Source organism: Cupressus sempervirens, chromosome 8, assembly GCF_028749045.1.
Source record: "Cupressus sempervirens isolate cs-2001-9-10 chromosome 8, ASM2874904v1, whole genome shotgun sequence".
NCBI lineage: Eukaryota > Viridiplantae > Streptophyta > Pinopsida > Cupressales > Cupressaceae > Cupressus > Cupressus sempervirens.
Window position 1 is genome coordinate 195,897,695 of NC_143125.1, and position 26,848 is coordinate 195,924,542.

Consider the following 26,848-nt stretch of genomic DNA (forward strand, 5'->3'; position numbering starts at 1 on the left):
CAGGATTAGCACTGCGGCTTCAAAACCTAATATTTAGCCTTCATGGATCTCTTTATGCTTTACAAGGTGCTCCTGGCCCACATTGCATTTGCATATTAGTTGTCACGTAGACACTCAGGATTTATTTTCCCACATGGTATAGGAGAAATCCACTTTTGTGGAGTTCGTTTTTATCTCATTCCAATGTATGTGTGAGATCAACATTTAGTGCTCTTATCACATTATTATCCTCCCATTGTTCACGTGTTTGCACATTACTTCATTGTACAATGGAGGATGATCCACCTTTGTTGGACATGTGATTACACCTAGTGAGGTTGATTCATTATCACTTGCATATCTCCTAGTTACCATGAATTGCATCTGGATTGTAAATTAATGAGCATAATGGGCATTGCATCGTTGATCATTAATGTAATCAATTCATCATATCATTTGCCTCTCTCTCTCTCTCTCTCTCTCTCTCTCTCTCTCTCGCGCGCGCGCGCACGCTATATGTTGAGATTCTAGATCTTGGCATTTTCATTCTTTTCCTTAGGCAAGTTCTTACAAATATTCTAAACACTTTAATTTATGATCATATGAACATTTTGTAGGATTTCAGCAAATACGCAAATCAAATCCACAAGCCCTCGAATCACCTGCACGTAGAAAATCTATCACAAAGAAGAAAAAGACAAGAGGCAAGGGTTTGGTCTGAAAATATGAAAATTGTATTCTCAAATAAAGAAAAGATCTGTAAAATATGATATGATATGCAAATACACTAGAAGAGCCTGTTTATAAAGGCCTCTAGGAAGCTTCTAGAATGCGCTAGAAAGAGCTAGGAAATAAGCATGACAACTAAGAATACATCCACAAAAGGTGGATTATCCTCCACGTAGACGAGAGGATAAGTATGACAAGGTAGGTGCAAACTCCTGTGTTGTCAACATGTAAAGGTATGCTTACTCCTAGGTGACAACTAATAAATAAATGCATTTATCCTAAGTAAACTTAAGTAAAGTGTAAGTAATAATTATTAACACCCCCCCCTAAGTACAACTTAGGGGAATGCACTTAAGCTCACAAAAGCAATGATGAAATGCATAATGGGTCTCAGCAACGAGGCCATGTTAGGTACCCATGTATAAATGCAAAGAAATGAAATGCAATCTCTATAAACCGGAGACAGTAGAGAAAACCCAATGGGAAAAACCCTACTCCAAAAAGAGATAGTTGAAAACCCAATGAAGAACTAAAGAAGCGTCCAACTAGAGGAATGTCCCAAAAGATAGGAACAAAAAGAAGATCATAAAGAACATCACTGAAGCATGAAGAAGCCGCAAACTCTGTCAAAAGGAAATTGCTGATCTGTAGAACCTCCTCTGAAATAAAAGGCTGCAACCAAAGTAGGAACGCCAAGAAGACTGCCTATATGGTAGATGATCCATCTCACCGAAATGCATAGGTACCCAGCCACTGCAATCGCCTAGTATATAGGATAAAATACTGAATACATGGCTCACTCCAACGAACCATCGAACCAAGGAAGCATTAGAAACAACAAAAGAACCCCCCTTAATGCAGACAGGGCGAGGTGACAGGCAACTGAGAAAGTGGACCAAAATTTCTCTGTAGAAAGAACGAAGAACAGCAAGAGTGAGAAAGAGGTACAAACACCTATAAAGGCATGTGTCACCGACACATCATGGAGCTAATGTCGTCGAAGGTACACTCACTTGACAAAGGAAGACGGCTCTAAAAAGGCATACAACTATCCCCCCCATGGCACTTTATAATGGAGTGTGAGTACAACTGACTCAAAACAACGTTCAAGATCCCGAAATGCAAGAGTGGCACTTTATCTCAACAAAAATCAGAAGGGGAAAAAAACTGATAGAATAGATAGTATAGCCCAAAAGAAAAGATCCCATGTCATGAAAACGATCCTTGAACCTGGAACACCCAAGATATCCACCATAGTGCAAAAAAGAAAAAAAACATGATAGAAAGAGCATGGGGCAGAATCTAAAGGAAATTACAACAATTCTGAAAAGATGATAGGAACCAGCTTTCTAAAAATATAATGTTTTCAAAAAACGGAGATGGGACGCTCAAGATATGTCCGTCGGAGTGAAAAACAGAACATTCAGCTTTGACTGAAAAAACAGGCAACCAAACTACATCAAAACCAAAAAATACCTGCACCAATATCTCTCTCTCGGAACCAGCTTTCTGACGCTTCTTTCGGATCGAAAAAAGACCTCCGTATGCTCAAGTTATGGCCGAAAAACCAAATGTAGGTCAAAAAAGGACCTGAAGGGCTTGCAGGAGGTGTTGATGCAGTGCTGACGTCAGCATTTCACTAGCCTAAATTTGACGGCTTAGAGGTCGTCGCAACAAAAAAAGACTGCCACATGGCAATACAGCCTGGAAAAGATGACGTGGCATGGCCACGTGGCAGGTGTCAATGTGGCACCAGTGCCACGTGGGCGAGCACAGCTAGTGGCCGCAAGGGCGGCACGGAGGTGGCGTCGCTGGCTGTCGGCAGCAGTGCGATGGCTGGCGGGAGTCCGCAATCGATGGAGGCAATCAAAGGGTGGCCCGCCAGCAGCGACTAGGAGCGGGCTACGACGCAGTTGCGCAACCGGTGCTGACTGAGCGTGGGTTGGGCACGGGTTGCACTCCGATGGCAACGCGATGACCGGTGGGTGGCCGCTCGGTGGTGCGGCCTGTACGAGCTTAAAAATTTTATTTTATTTTTTGATTTTCTATCAGTACGGTCCTCCGAGAGGCCAAAAAAATTTTGTCAAAAGCTACAATGTCCAAAATTCGAAAATTTTATATGAATCTTGACTGTACCGAGCCTTCTGAGCGCAATGGCAACGTCCGTTTTGCCTCAAACTGCTTCGAAAATCAATGATCCCCCTATTTTCTCAAGAAATACCCAAAAAACTCCAAATATGACCCGTCAAACCCTTGCCTTCCCTTTCTTTCCAAATTCCGAACAAGCTACAATAGATATGGCTCTGATACAATGTAGGATTTGAGAAAATATGCAAATCAAATCCATAAGCCCTCGAATCACCTGCACGTAGAAAACCTGTCACAGAGAAGAAAAAAACAAGAAGAGGCAAGAGTTTGGTCTGAAAATATGAAAATTGTATTCTCAGATAAAGAAAAGATCTGTACAATATGATATGATATACAAATACACTAGAAGAGCTTGTTTATAAAGGCCTCTAGGAAGCTTCTACAATGAGCTAGAGAGAGCTAGGAGATAAGCATGACAACTAAGCATACATCCACAAAAGGTGGATTATCCTCCACGTAAACGAGAGGATAAGTATGACAAGGTAGGTGCAAACTCCAGTGTTGTCAACAAGTCAACACGTAAAGGTATGCTTTACTCCTAAGTGACAACTAATAATTAAATGCATTTATCCTAAGTAAACTTAAGTAAAGCATAAATAATAATTATTTACTCTAACACATTTAGTTAGAAAACCATCAAGTTGCTACTAAAAGTTGTGCTCCATGACAGTGGCACCTTCTTGTTAAGAACCACCCTTGTGGTGTTTTACATAAGTCATCTTAGGTGAAAATTAAACCTTTTCTTTAACCATGATCTTCTTTTGAAACTGAGATATTTTTATCTGTACACTATAGTTAACATGTAATGATAAACTCAAAGTTTTCTCCATTTATGTGAATAATATAGCATTTGTTAGTATACTGAATTTTTGCCAACAATTTCCCATCCTTAACCCAGGTTATTGGATTACATTTACATAGCAATGATGACAGTTTTCCTTTTAATCTATAACCTTACGAGCATTCGGGACATTACCCCACAAAGTACATGTTCCATGACAGTGGCTCTTACTATTTTGGGACCAGCCTTTTTGTCTTCACAGAAACCCTCTTATGTGAGAAAAAAACAGCCATTTAGAAAGTTCTTCTCTTACAACTGGAATATTGTTAATAAATTATATTTGTTTCTAATCTCTATAAACTATATTACATGAAATAGCATAGTCCAAATTTTCTCTATTTTTATAAATATTGTATAATTTTTAACTTCCAGGTTTTTGCCAAGTTTCCCGTTTCAAAACTGGCTAATAGGATTCCATTTACATTTTTGCCACATTAGTAAATGGGATGCTACCATGTCATAAACCACAAAGTGTGGATTTATAATAACAAGATGTTCAATACAGTGACCTATCATAATAGCGATATTAGGCAGAAAATGGCACAGTCCTAAGGCCTAACCTACTCACTAACTATAATAACTATCAAGACTTGTAATTTTGAACTTCAACATAAAAGTGATCTCTCCAGCACCACTTAAAAAATGGTTCTATCACCAGTGTTAATTGATCTTGTGGGCTAAATTGCATTGCTATGATGATATGATCAAACTATCAACCTGAGACCATATTCTTTCCTTATACCATGAGGAGAAAATGTAATAATTTAATATAGGCAATCAAACAATCAAAGGTGACCAATTAAGTGTTCTTAAAAGAAATTCATCTTCATTCAATAACATGAACCTACAAAAAAACTCTACTATCTTCTAAAATTAATAACACCAGATTTAAAATCACGAACATCACATCTTAAAATGTTTAAATTTTAAATAGAATGGCAATAAAGACTTATAGTTTTGAACTTCAGCATAAAAGTGATCTCTCCAGCACCACCTAAATCATGGTTCTTTCAACAGCATTCATTGATCTTGTGGGCTAAATTGCATTGCTATGATGATATGATCAAACTATCAACTAGAGACCCTAAGAAGTCTTTCCTTATACCATCACAAGAAAATGTAATAATTTGATATAGGCAATCGAACAATCAATGGTGACCAATAAAGTGTTCTTACAAGAAATTCATATTCATTCAATAAAATGAACCTACTAGCAGAAAAAACTGTAATATCTTCTACAATTAATAACGCCAGATTTAAAACCATCAACATCACATTTTAACATATGTAAATTTTAAATAGAGTAATATTTCATAACCAAATATATTCAATCACTTGCATTCACCAAACACTCGAGAAAAAAGTTACATCAAATTTTAAGTTTTATATCACAGCAACCCAACTGCATTTTCCAAGTATTTCTTACTTCAACTATAGGACACGTGGACATATATGAAGAAATATCAAAAGTTCTAACTGCATACCTCTGCCATCACGATTTCGATGACAAGCACCATAAGAATCAACTGGAATATGGAGCCTCTGAAGTTTCTCTAGGGCCTGAAGACGAAAGTTATGGCCTCCACAGTTGGAGATGAAGGCAGCTGCAAGAGCCTTTTCGGTTTTTGGTTCAACTGGTGCCATGATATCATACTCAGCCCAGGAAAAATAACCTACAGGAACATCTGATGAGAGACTGGTTGTCATTATAACTTTGTAACCTTTCCTGCAAAAAAGAAACATAAAAGAAATCCAGAGAGTGATAATCCAGGAAATTTGGACAGAACTCAGAGAGAGAAAAACTTTAATTATTATCCAAAAGTATGCTTGAGGTGCAACAGTTTTAACCCTTCAACAGAAATGTCATGAGTGAGCAAGAAAATAGTGTTGTTGAAGTTTATTTTGATATGGATACAATTGATATGAAATACAAAACAAATTTTCAAAAAAGAAGAAACAATATGAGCCTGTCTCTCGCAAGGAAACGACATGATCTAAAAATTTCTCACAAACTAAAACTATTCTAAAACAAAAGCAACAGTTGAAGTCCACAAATATAATATCAAACTATAGCAGCTTTGGCCAATTTTGGAAATGTCATATATTGAAAATGGGACATGATTACTGTCATGCAATAGCACTGATAGAAGCAACCTATTAATCTCACATCTTCACTGGCACCAAAATGATTCAAGAACATCATGCTTGTCCTATTAACACCACTGATGATATTTCAGGAGATAATCTAATTTTAAATTGAGCACTATGTACACATCAGAATTCTACACAAAATGACTTTGAAGTTAAATGTACAGATGAGACCCCTATCATTTGCATGTCCCAATTGGTAAACAGAAGCACAATTCACTAAATATGGTGACTGTCAGATAAAATCCTCTGACTTTATGTAATATCATTCAAGGACAAGGCATGGTCCCAGCCATTTCCCAGCCATTGTCATGTCCCCATTTTGAAATGAAATTTAGTTATAAATAATAAACAAAATATAAAATATAAATAAATGGTAATGATGATTGAATATATTACAAATGAAAAAATATATATAATTAATATAATAAATGGTAATTAAAGATTAACACTATTATAATATATAAAATAATATAATATTGTTAAAGCTAATAATTAAATAATAATAGTAAATATTATAAATAATAAACGATAATATGTTATAATCTATTATTAATATCCTATAAGTTGTTATTAATAAAATAATGCATAGAACATAGCTATTAAGAATTTATACTTGCGGCTTCCCTACCAATCGATCCATATATGATAATACTAATCAATATAAATCTTAATCAAACAACACTTAATTAATGGAAAGATGTAATCTTTGGGAAGGTCCCCTTGAAAACTATATATTCATTTAATACACCAAAGGAAGGGGACATTAGGGAATGATATGGAATCAAGAAAGGAAATAACATTTTTATACTTAACATCCGATCAACGTCATAAATATACTAATGTGCATGAGCAGACATATCAATCTAATTCAAGACACAATATTTATTTGAATGAAAGGTTTAACCCAAATTATCAAGGGACATTTACAGTGGTATCAGAGCAACTTTCCTGCAAACCTGTGCTTGAATAGTATATAAAAACATATTAACAGATGGTAAGAAACACAACAATACATGTTTGTCCAATCAACATGATTTCTCATCCTTAGCCATCACATTTTTATCCAAAATTGGGCGTGGACAGTGAGATTTCATTGATCAGATATAAGTTTATAACAATACTCAATCAAGATAATTGAGTGACGACAAGAAGTTCTCTCTATATTTGACTGGTGATATTTGAAGGTCATAATTTAGTGGCTATGAACCAGAAGTTTCACATATGATCATCATAGGATAATTAATACAGTTGCACAACTGCAATCGTTCGCACACCACCCCTATTAGAAAACAGATAAATAGGAATCCAAACTATCTAATGGCCTATGGAGGATTTCAGGCATTCAACATTTAATATAAATTGCATCTAATAAAGGAGAGGAGAATATCGAGCTAAAATGCTAAGGGAAAGACCATTGTAGGACGGAGAATCCGCTGAGTGGTTCAGAGATGTCAGGCCATAAACTCTGATCGACAAAAGTTTGACTGCGGATAGTGCCTTTAGGGCTTGCGTGCTCTCTTCTCTCACAGTTCCGGCCAATATACTTTTTCCTTACCTTGGGAGCAGCAAATTATACACGGGGACAGCAAAGCACATGGAAGGAATAACAAAAAGGTTTGAAAAGACGATTAAAGATGCAAATTCCATTGTGGCAAATTACCATATTGGAGAAGTGAAATGCATAGTCCATCAAACCACTTTCGGTCCTAGCCTTTATTATTACCAAGATACGTTGGTAAATTTATAAAGGAACATAATTCGTACGTATCAATAAACAAAACAAACAGGAAGGTGGCCAAGTGGAGATACTCATATGGTAATAAACAAATACATTCCATATGTCAGAAAGCGTGCAGTCAGATAAAAGAGAAGAAAAGACATTACTGAATGGGTGAGGCGACATAAATGAAGTCCACATTGAATAAGGGGAATTAAAAGAAAGTCAACTAAAACACTTAATCGCAACTAATGAGAGGACATTATACAAGAAGTAAGATGAAGACATACGTTTCTATCTTCAATAAAATGACAATGCAAGTGGATTAAACAAAGGAGGAAGGGATAAATAACAAGGGCCATCATTTCAATTTTCCACGTCGACTTGTTAAGAGGAGTAAAGCCGCCACCCACATGAATAAGGTAAGGGAGTTGAGGTTAAGTGCATATCAATAAATATGATTAATAGATTAGCAAGCAATACAATTTAAGAAAGAAAATAAGTATATTTTCTAAATACTAGACAAATGATATAATATGTAATGAACATAAGGTATATTAAATAAATAAGATTATTTGTTAATTTATTTATCGCTAAATATTTTTAAATGGACACAAATGGTCAAAGATAAACATAATGATGTTGGGAGGAAGGACTAGGTAGGTAAGAGGGTACGGTTGATCCCTAAGACAAGATGAGTATGCAATCCTCTCTTGGGTTTAGGCTTATCGAGTTATAGGACCCCACTACAATGTCCTAACATTCCAATATGGAATAACATCTAGGCATGATGAGGGTAGGCGAGCACCCATTGAAGTCACTATAGGGGAAGCCATTAAAATGGACAAAGGTTCTACCCAAAGGCTTCTTGGCCAACCCTAGATGACCTAGCCTATACATACATAGTGTTCTTATGAAAAATAAATATAAATATTATATCCAATGGAAAAGATCATCCCTCAAAAAGGGTAGGGTTGATCACTAGGGCAAGAGGAATATGTTATTTCCTTGGGCCTAGATAAATCAAGCCTGAAGATCCCACTCCAAAGAAAGGGTAGGGTTGACTGCTAAGGCAAGAGGGATATATTATTCCCTTGGGCCTAGATAAATCGAGCCAAGGATCCCACTACAAAAGAGGGTGTAGGGCTGATCGTGTAATGTCCCCTTCTCCGCGCTAGGCTTTTTGGTGCCTTGTTGGTCTATCTTTCCATCCGGATAGACTAACGGCATTTATTTTGAGGATGTTAGCCAGTCACAGGATTCTATTTGGTTTCGTTGGGGAGATATTTAAGTTGTGGAGCTCCTATAGTTAAGTCACTTTATTTTATAAAGTTGATTTATAAAGTTACTTTATGACTTAAAGTCATTTTATAACAAAAGTAACTTAAGTGACTAAAAGACGAAAATGGTTTTTATCCCACATTGCCTAGTTGTTTGTATTTCCCCTCATCGAGGTTATAAAAGCAAGGAGCTACATTGGGATTCACAGCATGAAAAATATGATATTGATCAAAATATAAACAGGTAGCTGAAATGTGAGTATGCTTTCTTAAGGACAAAACCTCTTAACAGAATTCGAGAAACTGGACGTAGCCCTAGTCTCTCTTTGGAGATTTCAACAGATACAAGGAGAATGCAGATTAGCATATTATTCCAGCAGACCCACGATGAACAGGAAGACGGTATGCATTGATAGGTATGTATGAATTCCTTGATATATCAGCTGGTGAAAACGTGTGACCAAGTATCCAGTACATACAAAGAAGTGGGAATGCGTAGGGTAGCAGTAGTAAGAAGCTAAGTACCTACAAAGACAATCAGGTCATTTTTTAAGAGGACGGTAGGAGTTTGAAGCAGATATCTGTGGGAGGTGTGACGACTCCCTAAGGCCAGACAACACCATTTCCAGTCTGATGTACTATCAGATCCATTTGCCAGTTACACCCAGACTGGAGGACTGATTACAGAGATAACGGGAGGCAGCAGGATAAAGCAGAAACTTACTGCAGACCATAAGTTTCTCATTACTGGGTGATGCCTTGTTTGACAGCCATAAGGGATTAAAAGAGGGAAGTCACGACCAAACACAACCGTTGTTTCGTCCAGACACAATACTGCAGGTGCTGTTAGATAATAGCAGGTTGCGGGAAGTCATGGGAGACAGTAGGGATTTGAGGGAGCTCTAGTCATTACACGGGTGTCAGCAGATCACACTAGCAGACATATCCTCCACGGAAAACAAGGGGATTATCTCCTATGTGTACCTCCAGTCATCCTTCCTTAGAGGACCCTCCACATATCTTCAGTAACAGGTTCCTCATATCTCAATCGTTTTTGCATCTTGTTTACTTTGTTGTTATACCTCTAGACTGAATGTTAACATAGTCATATGCTATTTCCAAAAAACATTACATGTCCCTTAGGAGGTAGTAACACGGAAGAATCGAATACATGTTTTAATGTGTGTTGGTATGTTCTTTCTTGTATGAAGTTATCCATCTGAATATTCATAATCTGCATATTACCATCACCATATTTTGGAAAAAGTTATAAGAGTTGAGTTAGAACATTTCACTGGTATCAAAGTCACAAGACCCGCTGACTTGTGGGTAACTTTTGACTTGCAGGCTGGTTTAAACAGGAATAATGTCAGACATCTCATCAAACAAGCAGCCAACTTGTATGCCACCTAAAGATACTAAATTCAGCACTAATAGACTTTATTTTAACATTTTATGCTAATTTTGCTAAATATGTTATCTTGGCTATAATAGCTTTTGGTGACATCAAATACTCTCAATCAAAGTCGACAACCTCTCTACCCTTACCATTTCTACTAGTTAAAAAAAGAAATGATATTCTCTCTTTTTTCCCGCGCCAATATTTGTTAGCATGAATGTTGATGGTATTCCTTTGGGGGAGTATCCTAAGCATTGGATGGGTGGATAGCATGATTGACATGTTGCATTCATGACTGTGTTTGTCATTGATGTCAATGTAGTATTGTTTCTGTGAAAATTGGCAGAGTAGTAGACAGGGAATGAGGTCGTACGGACTGAGTATTAATGATGAGATCAAGCACAGTTAAGGATGTATTCTACATTATATCCTAATGAAGTAGACAAATGCATGTACAAAGAGTCGAAGACATGCAGAAGTTATTCATGAATTACAAAAGACAGTGACCAAACAGAGTACCTGATAAGTGGTTTATGATGATTGAATTGTATCTCTTAACTGAGACAGAACCATAATAAGCGTAGTTAGACAGTGATAGTAGACAGTTTGATGATAATGTCAACAAGTGCGCAAGGTCAATCGTTGCGTGTGAGAAGTTGTAAAGACTATGAGCCGACAATGACTTGTAATTGCAAAAAGATATATCTTGATGAGGTCCTATTATAATTAATTTGGAAAGCCTTAAGGCCAACTGAAGGAACTATTTTGAGAATATGGTATAAAGGAAAGTTATTTTCCTTGTGGTAAAATGTGAGTGTGATTGATTTATGAAGTGCGAATTGTGCAAATGATATGAGAGGTTGGTAAATGCGTGTAAACGATCCAAAGGATTATTTGGATGTGAAGATTGTGATCTGGTATTGAGATCATAAGAAATTTGGACTAATCAAGAGGACAAAGAAGGAGCTGAGGTTATTTCATTTCTATTATTCTGCAAGGAATAATACAGAGACCAATTGGATAGTGAGCTTGGTGGTCTTGCCCCTAAAGTTGTTCAACAATGAGTCCATCTACCTTCGACAACTCCTAACAGACATTCAAAGTCTCCTTACAGGGACTCATATATGTTGAATGTATTTCATTGGCTCCTAATAGAGTCCATCCTCTTACAAGGAACTTTTATATTAGTACATCATTTTGTGGGTACCATCCCCACCAGGGTTTTTCCTCAAATCAAGGGTTTCTCTAGTTAACATATCTGGTGTTATTGTGTATGTATATCTTCTTATGGTTGTTGATCATATTGTACACATGATTAATGATTAATAAGGTTAGTAAGTGATTGAATAGTTGGATAATTGATTCACACCCCCTACCTCTCTCAGTTATCTTGGTGGACTTTACTTTCTAACTATTGGTATCAAAGCATCAGGTCCTTGAAGAAAAAGCTTAAATGGTAGGTCACTTAAGAAGATAAAGTCCTAAATTTGATGGAGTTAACTATGACAGCTGGAAGGAGAAGATGAAGACTCATTTTCTATGTATGGGTCCAGGGTATTGGCTAATGACAAAGAGTATATAGGAGATTGTGGAAGAAAGCAAACTTGAGGAATGCACTGAAGCTGAAAGAGATTTGTTTGTCTAATATGCTTGCCAGAAAAGCATTATTGTCAACTCTTCATGAGAATGAATACAGTTAGGTAAAATCGTTAGAAACATCTCATGAAATTTGGCAAGCCTTAGAATCTACTTTTGAGGGTGATAAGCATGCTAAACGAATTAGACTACAGAATCGGATAAGATTGCAGGAATTAAGTCTTCTAAAGGATCTAAAGATGAAGATGAGATTATATGGAAGATTTTGAAAACTTAACACCATCATTCAGACAGACAGCGTAAATGATTGAACAAGTGATACCTTGTATTGAGAAGTTTACTAGAGAAACTTTACTTGGAAGATTGGAAGCTACAGAAGTAAGCTTGAAGCAATCTAGAGAGTTGCCTAGAGTGGAAACAGCTTTTAGTGCATTAAGCGTTCCTCTTTCTTTATCAAGAAGTGCAAGCACCAGTGGAGACTTTGCTAGCAGCAATAGATCCAAATCTGAGGAGGACAGAAGAATTGAAGAAGGAATCGCCCTACTTGTAAGAGAACCAGATGGTAAGAGAGTCTTTAAATGTTGGACTTGCAATGAATTTGGTCATTATGCTTCTAAGTGTCCTAAAAGAGAGAAAAAGTATAAGAAGAATTTCAAATCTAGAAGACCTAGAGATTGTTTGTATGCAAATAAAGATGATGAGTCTAAAGAAAGAGTTCAGAGTGAAAGTGATGATGAATTAGGATTTGTAGCTATAAAAGAAGAAAATCCTGAAAAAGAAATTAGAGAAGAAAAAGCCCTAGTTTCACAAGTTGAAAAAAAATCTGATTGGATTATAGAACGTGGATGTTCCCATCATATGACTGGAGACATGAATAAATTTGTTAAATTTAGTAATCATGATGGAGAAATTGTTAGAGTTGTTAACAATGCAGCTTGTCATATCAAGGGAATAGGATCTATTACTCTTGATGGAAAGGCTAACACTGATGATGTTTATTTTGTTGATGAATTAAAGCAATATCTATTGAGTGTTGGACAATTGGTTATCAATTACAATTCACAGAGAAGACATGTGTCATCAAGGATAAAGATGGTATGTTGATTGGCACTAGTACAAGATCCAGAGATAGTGTGTTTCAATTGAGCCCTACAAAGATGACTTGTTTGGTTGCAAAGGTGGATAATAGTTGGTTATGGAATAGAAGATTCTGTTATATAAACTTTGATAACATTGAGAAGGCTAGAGTACATCTGTTGTCAGAGATCTACCTAAAATTGTGAAACCTACTAATGTTGTTTGCAAAGAATGTGTTATGACTAAACAAAAGAAAAATTATTTTCCTAGCAAAAAGTTCACTACCAAAGTGAAATTGGAGATTGTTCATACAAATTTGAGTAGTCCTATCAGAACAAGAGGATTCTATGATGAAAGGTACTTTATGATTTTTGTTGATGATTCACTAGAATGATACGGGTAGCATTTCTTAAGGCATTTGAAAAGTTTATGTTGTTTAAGAATAGAGTTGAGAATGAATCTGGAGTAAAGATAAAATGTTGAGGTCAGATAGAAGTGGAGAGTTTGCTTCAAGAGAATTTAACACCTTTTGTGAAGAAAATGGTATTAAGAGACAGCTATCAGCACCTAAGACTCCTGAGCAAAATGAGATTGTTGAAAAAAGAAACAGGTCTATAACAGAAGCAGCAAGAGCAATGATGTTTGAGAATGATGTATCCAAAACATTTTGGAGAAAAGCGGTCAACACAAAAGTATACACCATGAACAGAGTACAGATCAGAAAAGGTACAAGCAAGAACCCTAATGAATTATGGTTTGGACATGCACCTTCAGTAAAATATTTCAGAATTTTTGAAGGTGTGTTACATAAAGAGAGATGATGATATGGGTAAGTTTGATGCAAGAAGCGACAAAGGTATGTTCCTTGGTTATTCATTGAAAAGCAAAGCTTATAGATGTTTTAATCAAAGAACTAAGACTATCGTTGAGTGCGCAAATGTGAAAGTGGATGAAAAGTTTGGTGTTAAAGAGAGAATGTTGGCTTATAATTCTGATGAAGAAGAAGATAATCCTAAACTTGTTAGAGAGAATATTGAAGTTTTCTTTGAGACTAACAATGATTTGCAGAATGATGTTCAAGGTGTTGAACAAAGAGAAGAACCAAAAGCTGAACCTAGAGAAGAAGTAAGAATTGAAACAGCAACGCCTACACCAAACAGAAATTTGACAAAGAATCATCCTATTGATCAGATTATTGGTAGCAAGCCAAAGGAAATATGACAAGAAACAAAGTACATGAAGAATTGTGTTTGATTTCTCAAGTTGAACCAAAGAGTGTAGATGAGGCATGTAAACATGATCATTGGATTCAAGCAATGAAGGAAGAACTAGATCAGATTGTAAAATATGAGACATGGGAATTGGTTCCTAGACCTAAACACAAGAATGTTATAAGAACTAAATGGGTATTCAGAAATAAGATGAATGAACAAGGTGAGGTTGTGAGGAATAAAGTGAGATTGGTATGCAAAGAATATTCACAACAACAAGACATAGATTATGAAGAGGCATTTGCCCCTATTGCCATACTTGAAGCAGTAAGAATGTTCTTGGCTTATGCAATAAGTATGAAGTTTAAAGTGTATCAAATGGATGTAAAGTCAGCATTTTTGAATGGAGAACTTGAAGAAGAGGTCTACATTGAGCAGCCTGAAGGATTTCTGTTGACAGAATAAAAAGACATGGTATGTAGATTGAAGAAAGCATTGTATGGTCTTAAGCAAGCACCTAGAACCTGCTATGCAAGATTGGGCAAGTATTTGGCAAATTTGGGATTTGCTAAACGTACGGCAGATAGCAATTTGTATCTAAAAGAAATTGAGAATGGATTGTTGACCACTGTGATATTTGTTGATGGCATAATCTTTGGAGGTAATAATGAAGCAGGTAATAAATTTGTTGACGACATGAAGAATGAGATGAGTATTATTCGTGAGATGAAATTTATCTTGGCTCTACAGAATGTACAAAATAGTAATGTTATTTTCTTATCACAAGCTAAGTATTTGAAAGACTTGTTGAAAAGGTTTGGCTTGGAAAATTGTGAGCCAATAGGTACACCTATGATAACTAATCACAAGTTATCTAGCAAAGATGAGACACCTACAGTTGAGCAAAAGAAGTATAAATCTATGATTGGAGGTTTCCAATATCTAACTCACACCAGACCAGATAAAGCAAATGCAAATGGGATAGTAGCAAGATTTCAAGTTGATCCTAAGGAATCAGATTATGCAGCAGTAAAGATAATATTCAGATATTTGAAGAGTACACCTGATTTTGGATTGTGGTATGACAGATCAAGTGATTTTACTTTGTGTGCATATACTGATGCGAATTGGGCAGACAGTATGGATGACAAAAAGAGCACCAGCAATGGAGCATTTTTCCTTGGAAGAAGATTGGTTTCTTGGCTAAGCAAGAAACGGGATTATATTTCACAAAGTATAGCAAAAGAAAAGTATGTAGCAGCAGCAAACAATTGTAATTAGAGCATGTGGATGAAGCAGATGCTAAAGGACATTAGGATAGAATTTTCAAAGCCTGTTATCATACACTGTGATAACACAAGTACAATGAGTATGTCTAAGAATCCTCTATTGCATTCTAAGACTAAACATATATCTATTAAGTCTCATGTTTTAAGAGAAAAAGTTACCGAGAAAGAGATCAAATTAGAGTATGCAAATACAAAAGAACAGATTGTAGATATCTTTACTAAGCCATTGCCTAAAGATACATTTGAATATTTGCGAGGTATGCTTGGGATTATGGATGCCCCTGCCTACTTCTAAGTCAGTGTAACCCGGAGACTCGCACCCCCCTCCCAAACCTTGAAGTACCTATCCCCGAAACATCCCTGCACCGGGTACTTGAGTACCCAAGCACCCACACCTCTGTCATTCTGCAACCATGCCGCCACTAAGATGTGTACGTGAATTTCTATTTGAATTTTGATTTTTGAATGTTACTATTGGGTATGTAATACGTTACTATGTTGAATGTCAATAGTTCTAATTCATGTTGCAATTTTGCTATGTTCAAGTATTTTAATTTGGTATGTTCTAGTGAACTATTGAAACATCATTTCATAACTAGCATTTTAAGTTCTCTATGTATACTATACAACACCCCTCTCTAGCCTATCCTCCCCTTGCTGTCATCCCCTAGCCGTCCCAAAAATGAGACCTATTTTCCCCGCGTCCCGAAAAATCGCCCCGACATCCTGTTGTCCCAAAGTACCCCCGTACTAGTGTAACACTATTCTAAGTAAATGATGTAGAGAATGCATCAATCCAGTGGTACAGAGCACTATAGTTTATCAAGACTGAATGTTGATGCTTCCTGTATGGGCAATCTCTGTGATGAGTAGAGTCATCAAGGACTCTTGGTAGTTGGTATTAAACACTGTCTTTGGAAACTTGAGCTAGTGGAAGACTTTGAGCAGATGATTGACATAATGAAGCCTTTGTCATTGATGTCAATGGGGGAGATGATCACATGAAAAACATCTTCTGGTAGTATATGGCAGATGTATGTATAAGAAAGATATGTAACAATGGGGGAGAATTGTTCATGTATTTATTGATGTCAATGGGGGAGAAAACATTGAGTTATATCAATGAGGGAGAAGTGTGAACAACTGATGTCGATCCTAAGAATGAGAAAGCACAAACAAAGCAGTGTTCCTGTGAGTTTCAAATTTGATTGATGAAAAGGATTTGAAAAGAAGATGGGCAGTAGCAACAGAGTTGGATTTGGTATCCTTGGAACTTAGATGTTTTTCCTCTATGTTGCCATCAATGTCAAATGGGGAGATTGTTAGCATAAATGTTGATGGTATTTCTTTGGGGGAATATCCTAAGCATTGGATAGATTGATAGCATGATTGACATGTTGCATTCATGATTGTGTTTATCGTTGATGTCAACATAGTATTGTTTTTGTGAAGACTGGCAGAGTAGTAGATAGAGAACGAGGTTGTACGAACTGAGTATTGATGATGAGATCAAGTGCAGTTAAGGATGTATTCTACATTATGTCATGATGAAGTGGACAAGTGCACATACAGAAAGTCAAAGACATGCAAAAGTTATTCATAAATTACAGAAGACAGTGAGGAAACAGAGTACCTGATAAGTGGTTTCTGATGATTTATTTGTATCTCTTAGCTAAGACAGAATCATAATAAGTGCAATTAGACAATGATAGTAGACAGTTTGATGATGATGTCAGCACGTGTGCAAGGTCAATTGTTGCACATGTGAAAAGTTGTTAAGATTGTGAGCCAACAGTGACTTGTAATTGCGAAAAGATGTAATATCTTAATGAGGTCCTATTATAATTAATTGGGAAAGCCTCAAGGCCAACTCAAGGAATTATTTTGAGGATATGGTATAAAGGAAAGTTATTTTCCTTGTAGTAAAATGTGATGTGAGTGTGATTGATTTATGAAGTGCGAATTGTGCAAGTGATATGAGAAGTTGGTAAATGTGTGTAAGTAGTCCAAGGGATTATTTGGATGCGAAGATTGTGATCTAGTATTAAGATCAGATGAGGTTTGGTCTAGTCAAGAGGATAGAGAAGGAGTTGAGGTTATTTCATTTCTTTTATTCTACAAGGAATAATACACAGACTAGTTGGACAGTGAGTTCAGTGGTCTTGCCCCTGAAGCTGTTTGGACAGTGGGTCCATCTGACTTCTACAACTCCTAACAGGGTTGGCACAACTCTTAACGGGGTTGGAATCTCCTAACAGGGATTCAAAGTCTCCTACAAGGACTCATATGTAATGAATGTATTTTACTGGCTCCTAACAAATTCCATCCTCTTACAAGAAACTTTCATATTAGTACATCATTTTGTGGGTACCATACCCACCGGGGTTTTCCCTCAAATCAAGTGTTTCCCTAGTTAACATCTCTAGTATTATTGTGTATGTATATCTTCTTATGGTTGTTGATCATATTATTCACATGGTTAGGTATTAATAAGGTTAATAAGTGTTTTAATAGTTGGATAACTGATTCCCCCCCCCCCACCCCAATTATCTTGGTGGACTTCACTTTCTAACAATATTTTGTTTGGCAGCAGGAGACAAATTTTCTGGCCATTTTAGGATTTGTTCTAACGATAAATAGCCTATCTGCTGAACAAGTTTGTTTGATTCCACTACGTATGATTTCTAACAAAATTATGTTTGTTGAAAGTACAAAGAACATATTTTAGCCATTAAGGGTATAATTCAAGCTCTTCAGAGAATTTTAGTTTGCTTCCATGATGTCTCTAAATCTCTTACAATAGAGCAATTTGATTACCTTGTACATCTCATCTATAACTTGGATTTGATTTATCTGCAACTAGTTTACTAACCATAAACTTCAAGAACGGCTTATTAATGTAATATTGTTATATTTAGCTTATTATAGTCATTTAAGTCATGGACTTTGTTTCTAGTAACTTTCTATTTTGTCTTTAGCTCTTGATCGTTTCTGTTATAGAAAGATCTTTTGTAATCTCTATTTAAGGAGTATTTTTCTACTTTGTAATTAATCAATTATCTCAATTATTTCATGGCATCAGAGTCATTGGTTCTTATTTTGGTAGATTATTTAATAATAAAGTTCACGGTCTTTGCCTTAAAATCTCGAGAAATTCTAAGAAAAAAAAACTTATAAAAAATTGTGGGTTTCATTTTCAGAGAATCTCAAAGATTTGATGGGTTTTTAGACAAAACAAAGTTTTTCTTCAACAATTTTTGTAACAAAATTAGATTGACTTTTTTTATCAAAATCATATGATTTTTTTCTCTGAAAATCATGACCAGTTTTTTTATTTTATCATTTTTTGAGTAAAAAATGAGAGTTTACAAACAGCAAAGTTTCTGTTTTTAGACACTGTTTTTCCAAAATAACTGCAGTTTTCCATTTTAAGTGGTTCCTCCCTTAAGTCACTTGACTAAGTTGCTGTACCTACCTACAGAATAATATCTGGTTATGTCTGCACAATCACTTGAATGGCATCCATTGAGTATTCCTTGATGTTTTCGAGTGTTCCATTTAAAGTGATTCCTCATTAAAGCCACATGACTAAGTTGCTGTACCTACCTACAGAATAATATCTGGTTATGTCTGCACAATCACTTGAATGGCATCCATTGAGTATTCCTTGATGTTATTGAGTGTTCCATTTAAAGTGATTCCTCATTAAAGCCACATGATGAAGTTGCTGTACCTATCTACAGAATATTATCTGACCTAATTTAAATATAATCCTCACACTTGCAAGAGTGGCATGTGATTCCCCATTTTTGGAACCTTGTTACAAATAACTTATTATATATTTTAAGTGGTATAGGATGTGTATATGGCTATACAATGTACACAAGAAGGCAGAAAATAGTACAGCTGGATATCAACGAACCTATTATTATAAATAGTATTTTTCTACGTATTATCTAACTGCTTATTATATATAACATATAGTGTTGCATGTGATGGGTAAGCACGTGGTTGCTCTTACATATGTGAGATGTTAGAAAAAGGCATCACTAGACATCCAACCAGTTGCCTTTATAAATTATCATTAATCTCCTCACGATGTTCCTTTCCATTTCCAAAAAGTTGTAAACCTCACATGCTTCTTAGTACGATGCTCCTCCAATAACACGAAAAAACAATCATTCCAGCCATTTATAGAAGAGAATGAAGTGAAGGGGTTCAGTTTATTAGGACTGTAACCAAAAACTAATTTCAAAGGTTCCTAACAAAGTTGCTCATGAACATTCTTGTCTTTATTTCTTTTTAAAGAGGGGTATACACTTTGACCTGGAGCTACGAACCTGTGAAGCCACCAAAGGGGGATCTCATCCGCAATGGGATTTGAACCTTGTTGGGAAGAGCAACAACAGAACAATTTAACCATCAACATGCCAATAATGGCTAATTTCTTGCTTTTATTTTAAACAGATTACTTCGCACATATTATTTGTACTTGTATCTCAAAGTTTAATTTCTGCATGAAGCTTTCTGTTATCCTCACATTTCTTTTTAAGATGAAATGTGTGCAGATTGGCATTTTGAAATTTTTCAGCTTATGGAGCAGAGGTCCAAGTGCAAAGACTCCACTGAGAAAATGGAAAGTTGATCTAAAATAATGTTTTATGATTTTACTATTATGTTCGAATGCCTAGTTTATTTACTATAATCATGAGAAAGATATTTCATAAGATCAAGGATGCAGAGGCTATGATATGACAAAGCTGGTCATTGGCATGACATGAGATTTCTCAAGTTGTTCTTCCATTTTTGTGTCCTTTTTGAGTTATTCTGCAGCATTGCTGCTTTCCTGACTTGAATAAACTCTTCAAGGTTCTTGACCATTTGAGTATTTTTTCCCATTACCATCTTCATCTGCGTGCTTTGGTCTCACTTGAACATCACAAGACAGAAGATATTTGGAACAGGAGAGCCATTGAAAAGTACCGCAGTTTTCTAGTAACAGTGGACATCTGTGATGAGTGCAATTTAGAAAATAATAGATGGCTTACCCAGAGAGGTGAAAAAACGGATCTCACTACAATGCTCTAGGATCTAGAAAAGTTTGTCAGAAATAAAGTTTTACCTTAGGCTTGCAAAACTTAAGTTGACAATTGTCTACAGTCCTCCTGTCCATATCTGATGCATGTCCCACATGCATCCACCGTGTGCACGTCTGGAAAACATGCCCAGGCCCATCAAATGCTTGTAATGTCTCAATATACTAGCATCACTATAAGGATAGCAATAATGAGAACCAAAAACAAAAATTTCAATCTTGTGAACGTGATTTAATCTTAACACATCATATCTTGCACAGAAGCATCTGGGACAGAACTGTCCACTTACAATCAGTTGAGCATTATGCTAAATAGTAAGTCCGAATCTAATCTCTATCTACAAAGTATATTTCATTTAATATGTATGTTCTTTGAGTTATTAAGTATGGTTTAGTAATGGATACATTCCAAAGATAAAATCTGAGTTCTAAGTTAAAAAGTCAAATCTTCACTTCCTCCGAAACTGCTTTCATGGAGAAATCATCCATGTGAATGTCTAGCAGACAGTGTGTACCCACTACAATCTTCATCTGCATGCTTTGGCCACACTTGAACATCAAAAGACAGAAGATATTTGGAACAGGAGAGGCATTGAAAAGTACTGCAACTTTCTAGTTGCTTTAGTCGCACTTGAACGTCAAAAGACAGAACATATTGGAACAGGAGAGGCATTGAAAAGTATTGTAACTTTCTAGTAACAGTGGACATCTGTGATGAGTGCAATTTAGAAAATAATAGATGGCTTACCCAGAGAGGTGAAAAATTGGAGCTCACTACAATGCTCAACGATCTAGAAAAGTATGTGACAGAAATAATTTTTTACCTTAGGCTTGCAAAACTTAAGTCAACAATTAAGTGTCTACAGTCCTCTTGTCCATGTCTGATGCATGTCCCGCATGCATCCACCGTGTGCACATATGAAAAACATACCCAGGCCCATCCTAGTACAAATGCTTGTAATGTCTCAGTATACTAGCATCACTATAAGGACAAAAATAATGAGAATCTTGTGAATGCAATTTAATCTTAACACATCATATCTTGCACAGAAGCATCTGGGACAAGAAGAGTCCACTTACAATCAGTTGAGCATTATGCTAAGTAGTAAGTCCGAATCTAATCTTTATTTACAAATTTAACCTCAATTAATATATATGTTCTTTGAGTTGTTGAGTATGGTTTAGTAATGAATACATTCCAAAGATACAATCTGAGTTCTAACTTCTACGTCAAGAATTCAAATTTTCACTTCCTTTAAATCTACTTTCATGGAGAAATCATTTATGTGAATGTCTAGCAGACAGTATGTCTTTTCTTTTATAGTGTATTTTCATCAGTATATGCAATCGAACAATATAATCCCAGATTGTATTAATCATTTAAACGAGCTATCCTTACCCAAATGGAGAAGAAAAACATACGCACCAAGTATTCAAAGAAGCAATTGTTCCAGGTGGTTGTATTTTCACTTTCTATGCTGAACACAATGGAAAAGAATGGAAAATGATTGATGACCCAACATTTCTTACCCACCCTCGTGCAACATCTATGTTGTTCTCAGGATAGTAATGAGAAGATTCCATGGACCGGAGAACACTGGCTGTTTCACTATCACCACGAAAACCAAATCCTGCATCTGGTTTCCTTTCAGAGGAATATGAGCCTGAAAAGACACACCCCACGCCACAAGTTGTCCAGTCCTGGATTGAAATATAAAACCCATGTGGTGTAACAAAATTATGAATAAGTAACTGACTAAAATCCAAAATGGTGATACAATCATTCACAAGAGTGTAAGAAAGAAATCATTGAACTGGCAATTTACACGCTAATTTGCTTTACACCAGAAATTGCTCCCTTTCAATCCTACATTAACAGTTAAACTGCATAACTTCGTAGGATCTTCCTGTATCAAACGTAAGTCCTCATAAACACAATCTATTTAATGAAGATTACTTTATATGATAATTTAGTACAAAAGGCGAGTTATCAGGAAGATGCGAAAATTAATTTAAGTGAGTTCACCTGAAATCTGACCATTTGTAAACCAGCTTATCAATAATCGAAATGTAATTTGACTGAAACTGTTTGATTAGATTTATCAGAAAAGAACAACCAGTTTATGTTGCCCAATATATCATGAACCATTGCACGTTAATAGGTCTTTGGTGGATCATCCTAAGCTTAAGGATAGATCAGAGGTCCCATGGAGTAAGTCGGAAAATGAATGGGTAAAAGTAAATTTCAATGGGGCATCCAAGGGTAATGCAGGCCCTTATAGCGCTAGTTTTGTAGCATGAGATTCAAATTGTAGCATTCTCACAATAGAAACAAAGAAACTTTCAGCAGGAACAAAATAATGAGGCTAAAGCTCAAGCAGCATTAATAGCATCTGATCTTGCGACCAAGCTTCGTGTGGAGCAACTCAGTTTGGAAGGTGATTAACAGGTGATATTAAATGCAACTGTGAATGGGCAAGCACGAGTATGGCGACTGGATAAGGTGATTAATATCATTTATATGAAACTTGCACTTTGTAAAGATTATTAAGTTTCCCACATTTATAAGGTGGGTAACAAACTAGCAGACTCCCTGTCTAAATTAGGAGTGTCCTTTGCAAACAGATTTGGATCAAATTTGGCTGAAATTTTGCTAGAGGCGACATAAGGTGTTCACCGTTAATCATGACTTGGTACGCTAGCATACCACAGGTGTGTAGGGAGCTCACGTTGCACATGAACCAGTGCAATGCATTGATTGTTTTGGCAGAAGAATTTATTGCCGGGAATTTCTCCAATCAAGTTCAAGATAGTTCTTTTTGTTTGTCATTTCGGAGACTGCATTTGCGAAGTGGTCAGGTGGTGCATGTTTGTTTCAGAAGAATGGAAGCAAATTTCAGTTTAAAGGCTCTGAAACAACAGATGTCCTTTTGGGGTCCAATTTCTGAGGAAAAGTTGAAGATTGTTTTCGGTGAGTGCACTGCTTGGAATTGAATTCATTGTGTCAAAATGCAGTACGTACCAATACAGACATGTCATCATTGTTCTGCGCATGGGGACCGCAGTTCAGAACAAGGGCCAAAGCAAAGACAGAGGTAGAACAGTGTGAATTGGTTTGGATGAGATTTTGGCCTTGGCAGAACCAGGACATGGCTTTGTTGCAGCCAGAGGAGACTGGATTGGAATGCCAGGCTTTCCCCATCATGTGCATCTTTTTCTCCTCAAACGAGCACTGGACAACAAAATGGAAAGGAGGGCTGAAGCAGTACTGGGGTTACATTGTTGATTATGTCCATGACTGGGAGTTGTTGGTGGCTGCAGGTATTCCTAAAGAACAGATGGACCAGAGCCCTTTCAGGTTCAAGTTAGTGGGGTGTTGGAGTGATATATAGACACAGAGGGCTTGTCCATGGTTGTGGATATGATATGGCTCGTGGTTGTAGATATGGTATGGCTCATGGTCGTAAGCAAGAAAGGTGGAACTGGAGATGGGTGGTTCAACACCCAGTTACTGGGTTTTTGTGCACGATTTCCAGGTTTTTCATATATGTTTTTGAGGACAGTGAAGATTTTGTAATTGACCATTAATTTTGCATTGTTCTGTAGATTTCAAGAATAGGCTGGTACTGGTTCGCATTGGGTGGACGGCATACCATTTTGGTTTGACGGAACTGTAATGATCTAGAGTTTGATGGGGTCTTGAGAATTGTTTGAAATGTAAACTATGAATGCAAACAGATGGTGATAATGGTAGGTACAAAGAAAACTTTCTTATTACTTTGATTTCTGTAATGAACTTATAATATTTTTAATATTATAGAATAGAAAACACATTTTACCGACCAAAATAAACCATAAGCATATTGACATTTTCTATTGTATCATTCTCGTGTTTGTAGTAACATAGTTGAAATGTGGTCCAAAAAATTGTGGTACAACGGCAATGTAGGCAGAGGACGCTTATAATAGCATAACTTAAGTTCACGTCAATTCACCAAAATCAGCTGGCCTATAATCCCAAAAATATTACATAACTGTGAACGTCGGTAATAACATCACCGAGGGTCAGTTGGCGCATCGTAATAAAATGAATCTTAACGTCATCCGAAATGTGGTGAGATTGTGATGTAAATATTAAAACTATTTTAACGGATGACCCATAAGAACAAATCTGAATAATGTAGTTCAAGCTAACCTCGCTCTGTGTTCATGACCTCAACCGAGAGTTATTACAGAAACAGAGAATACATGGCATTTTGGATGTAAAAAAAATGACATGTAAATGGTAAAAAATAGGTCTAGAACATCAAATCTTCTCTTCTCCAGCAAACCGAATTGGGTTTGCTTTACAATCGCAAGTGACAACACTGTTAACGATTCTGAAGTACATACCTACATTAGCCATGACTCTGTTCATATGTTCCACTTCAAATAGACTCCTAACTCGAAGGACATGTAACGGGCTTGTGGCTTATAACTTGTGAAAATAAAAGAATAGCACGTGTTACCAAATGTAAGAATGCTGCCTAAGCTTACATATGAACCATGTTTGCGAGCAGTAAAAATCATAACAAATCTTACCTAATTCGGCATTAAAGGTGGCCCAGAACCCCGCCAAAGAGTCCCCAAGGATTTAAAGAAAGAAGAAAAAAGGAATATAAAAGTAGATTGAATGAACAGCACATGAAATAATGGAGGTTAAATATACCATAAATGAAATAGTGGAGGTTAAGTACCTTCTCTTCTCCAACAACCCAAATTGGGTCTGTTTTGAAATTGCGAGAATAGGTAATTTGATCCTCTTTCTCCAACCAATCCTCGCAGATATCATCAACTCTTGAAACCGCCCTCTTTGTCGATGCACCCTTCTCACCAGAGCTGTTTTTCACCCCTTCAAAATAAAGCTCAGCGCGACCGTGCGTGCGGGCAGAGGGCTCCCTCTCATAGAAATTATTTTTCCATGTTGCCAAAATAGAAGATTGCATACCTGCATCTAAACTGCCCAGGAAAATGACCTTCCACACCCCAACTGCCAATACTGCAAACAACAGCCATCTTGCCCATCTCCTATTGAGGGTACTTCTGGATCCTGCCATTTGTTCTTCTCTGTAAAGAGAATTAAGATTTAATAGCAGATGACGGATCTCTTACGAAGATCATTTTGGGACCCAATTTTCCCAAAATGCGAGAATTAAAAAGGTTGTCAGAGGTGACAATTTTTCTGAATTGAACCCCGAGAAACAGGGAAGTGGGAGGCAGTATTCTTGTGCGAAAATCTGCTGAAACAATTGATCAGGATTGTGTTTCAAATCTTGTACGAAGTCAAGTCAATGCCATGTGCCCCGTGTCTGTCTTCAATCTCTCAATCCCATGGGAACTGAAATTTCCACGTTTGAGATTTGTATCCATTCGCAATTTTTGGTCGTTGGTACGAAATTCACCTTCACCTACAATTTTTTTTAAAACCGCAATAAGGTATGATGACCTAATATTGTTGGCCAAGCGTCCATTTCTAATTCTAACTCAAATGGACAGCTTCCAAAACAGCAGTGTTTTTGCTTATCAATATTTGTGAGTGTGTGGGGAGAAAGGCGGCTTATTGTGGGAAATAGCTAAAGAGCCAACTAAAACGTAGATTTATGAAGAGAGAAAAATTAAACTAAGCGTCCTTATAAGAAGTAGATTTATGAAGAGAAAGTAAAAATGAACTAAGCGTCCCTATAAGAAATATTTCTATTCTTGTATATGGGAGATTATTATTGCATTCAGTTTAGTCATATAAAAGTGACAAGTCATATTTCTAGTTCTTGTATATGGGAGATTATAGTTGCACAAGTATCATCAATCAATCAACCAAAGATAAGGGAGGCACGGTGAGAACTAGATGGAATCATCGGGCACAACATAAGATCTGATAGTAACAATGTGGCATAGAATCAAATGGTCAGTGCACCCGTAACAACAGAACAACAAGCAAGTTTGGGGGAGGTTGTTGAACACAACGACATCTCTGGTAACAAAGACATGGTTTTGACACACGAGGATAGTTTAATACAAAACAGCATCATCAAGTGGAATCAAAGGAGCTTCCTAATTCTTCCAGGACCCCCAACCGGATACATGAGTTTGCTCAGTCTTGGAGGAACAAATGGCAAAAAATCCACAAACATTTTGAGCTTTCCACAAGTCATCAGACCACCTACAGGAGGAAACTATATTTATGTGAATGTCAAACAATATAAAAGAATAATCAGACAGAGAAAGATGAGAAAGATTAAATATGCAAAAAGAGGGAAGCTCATACCTATACTTCCAAAACTGATACCACAAGTCCCA

General features: G+C 36.5%; 1 protein-coding gene across 1 annotated transcript in view; it reads right to left on the reverse strand.

Annotated features, from left to right (window-relative positions):
- The window catches only part of LOC149542191 (glycoprotein 3-alpha-L-fucosyltransferase FUT11-like), a 102,310-nt gene extending 76,219 nt beyond the window's left edge, over positions 1-26,091 (reverse strand). Inside the window, exons 1-3 of the mRNA XM_089797211.1 lie at positions 25,249-26,091; positions 22,047-22,213; positions 5,182-5,423 (exon numbers count right to left, since the gene is read on the reverse strand). Coding sequence (XP_089653337.1) covers positions 5,182-5,423; positions 22,047-22,213; positions 25,249-25,608 — 769 coding nt within the window. The 5' untranslated portion in view covers positions 25,609-26,091. The remainder of the gene's footprint in view (positions 1-5,181; positions 5,424-22,046; positions 22,214-25,248) is intronic.
- Between the last annotated feature and the right edge of the window lie 757 nt (positions 26,092-26,848).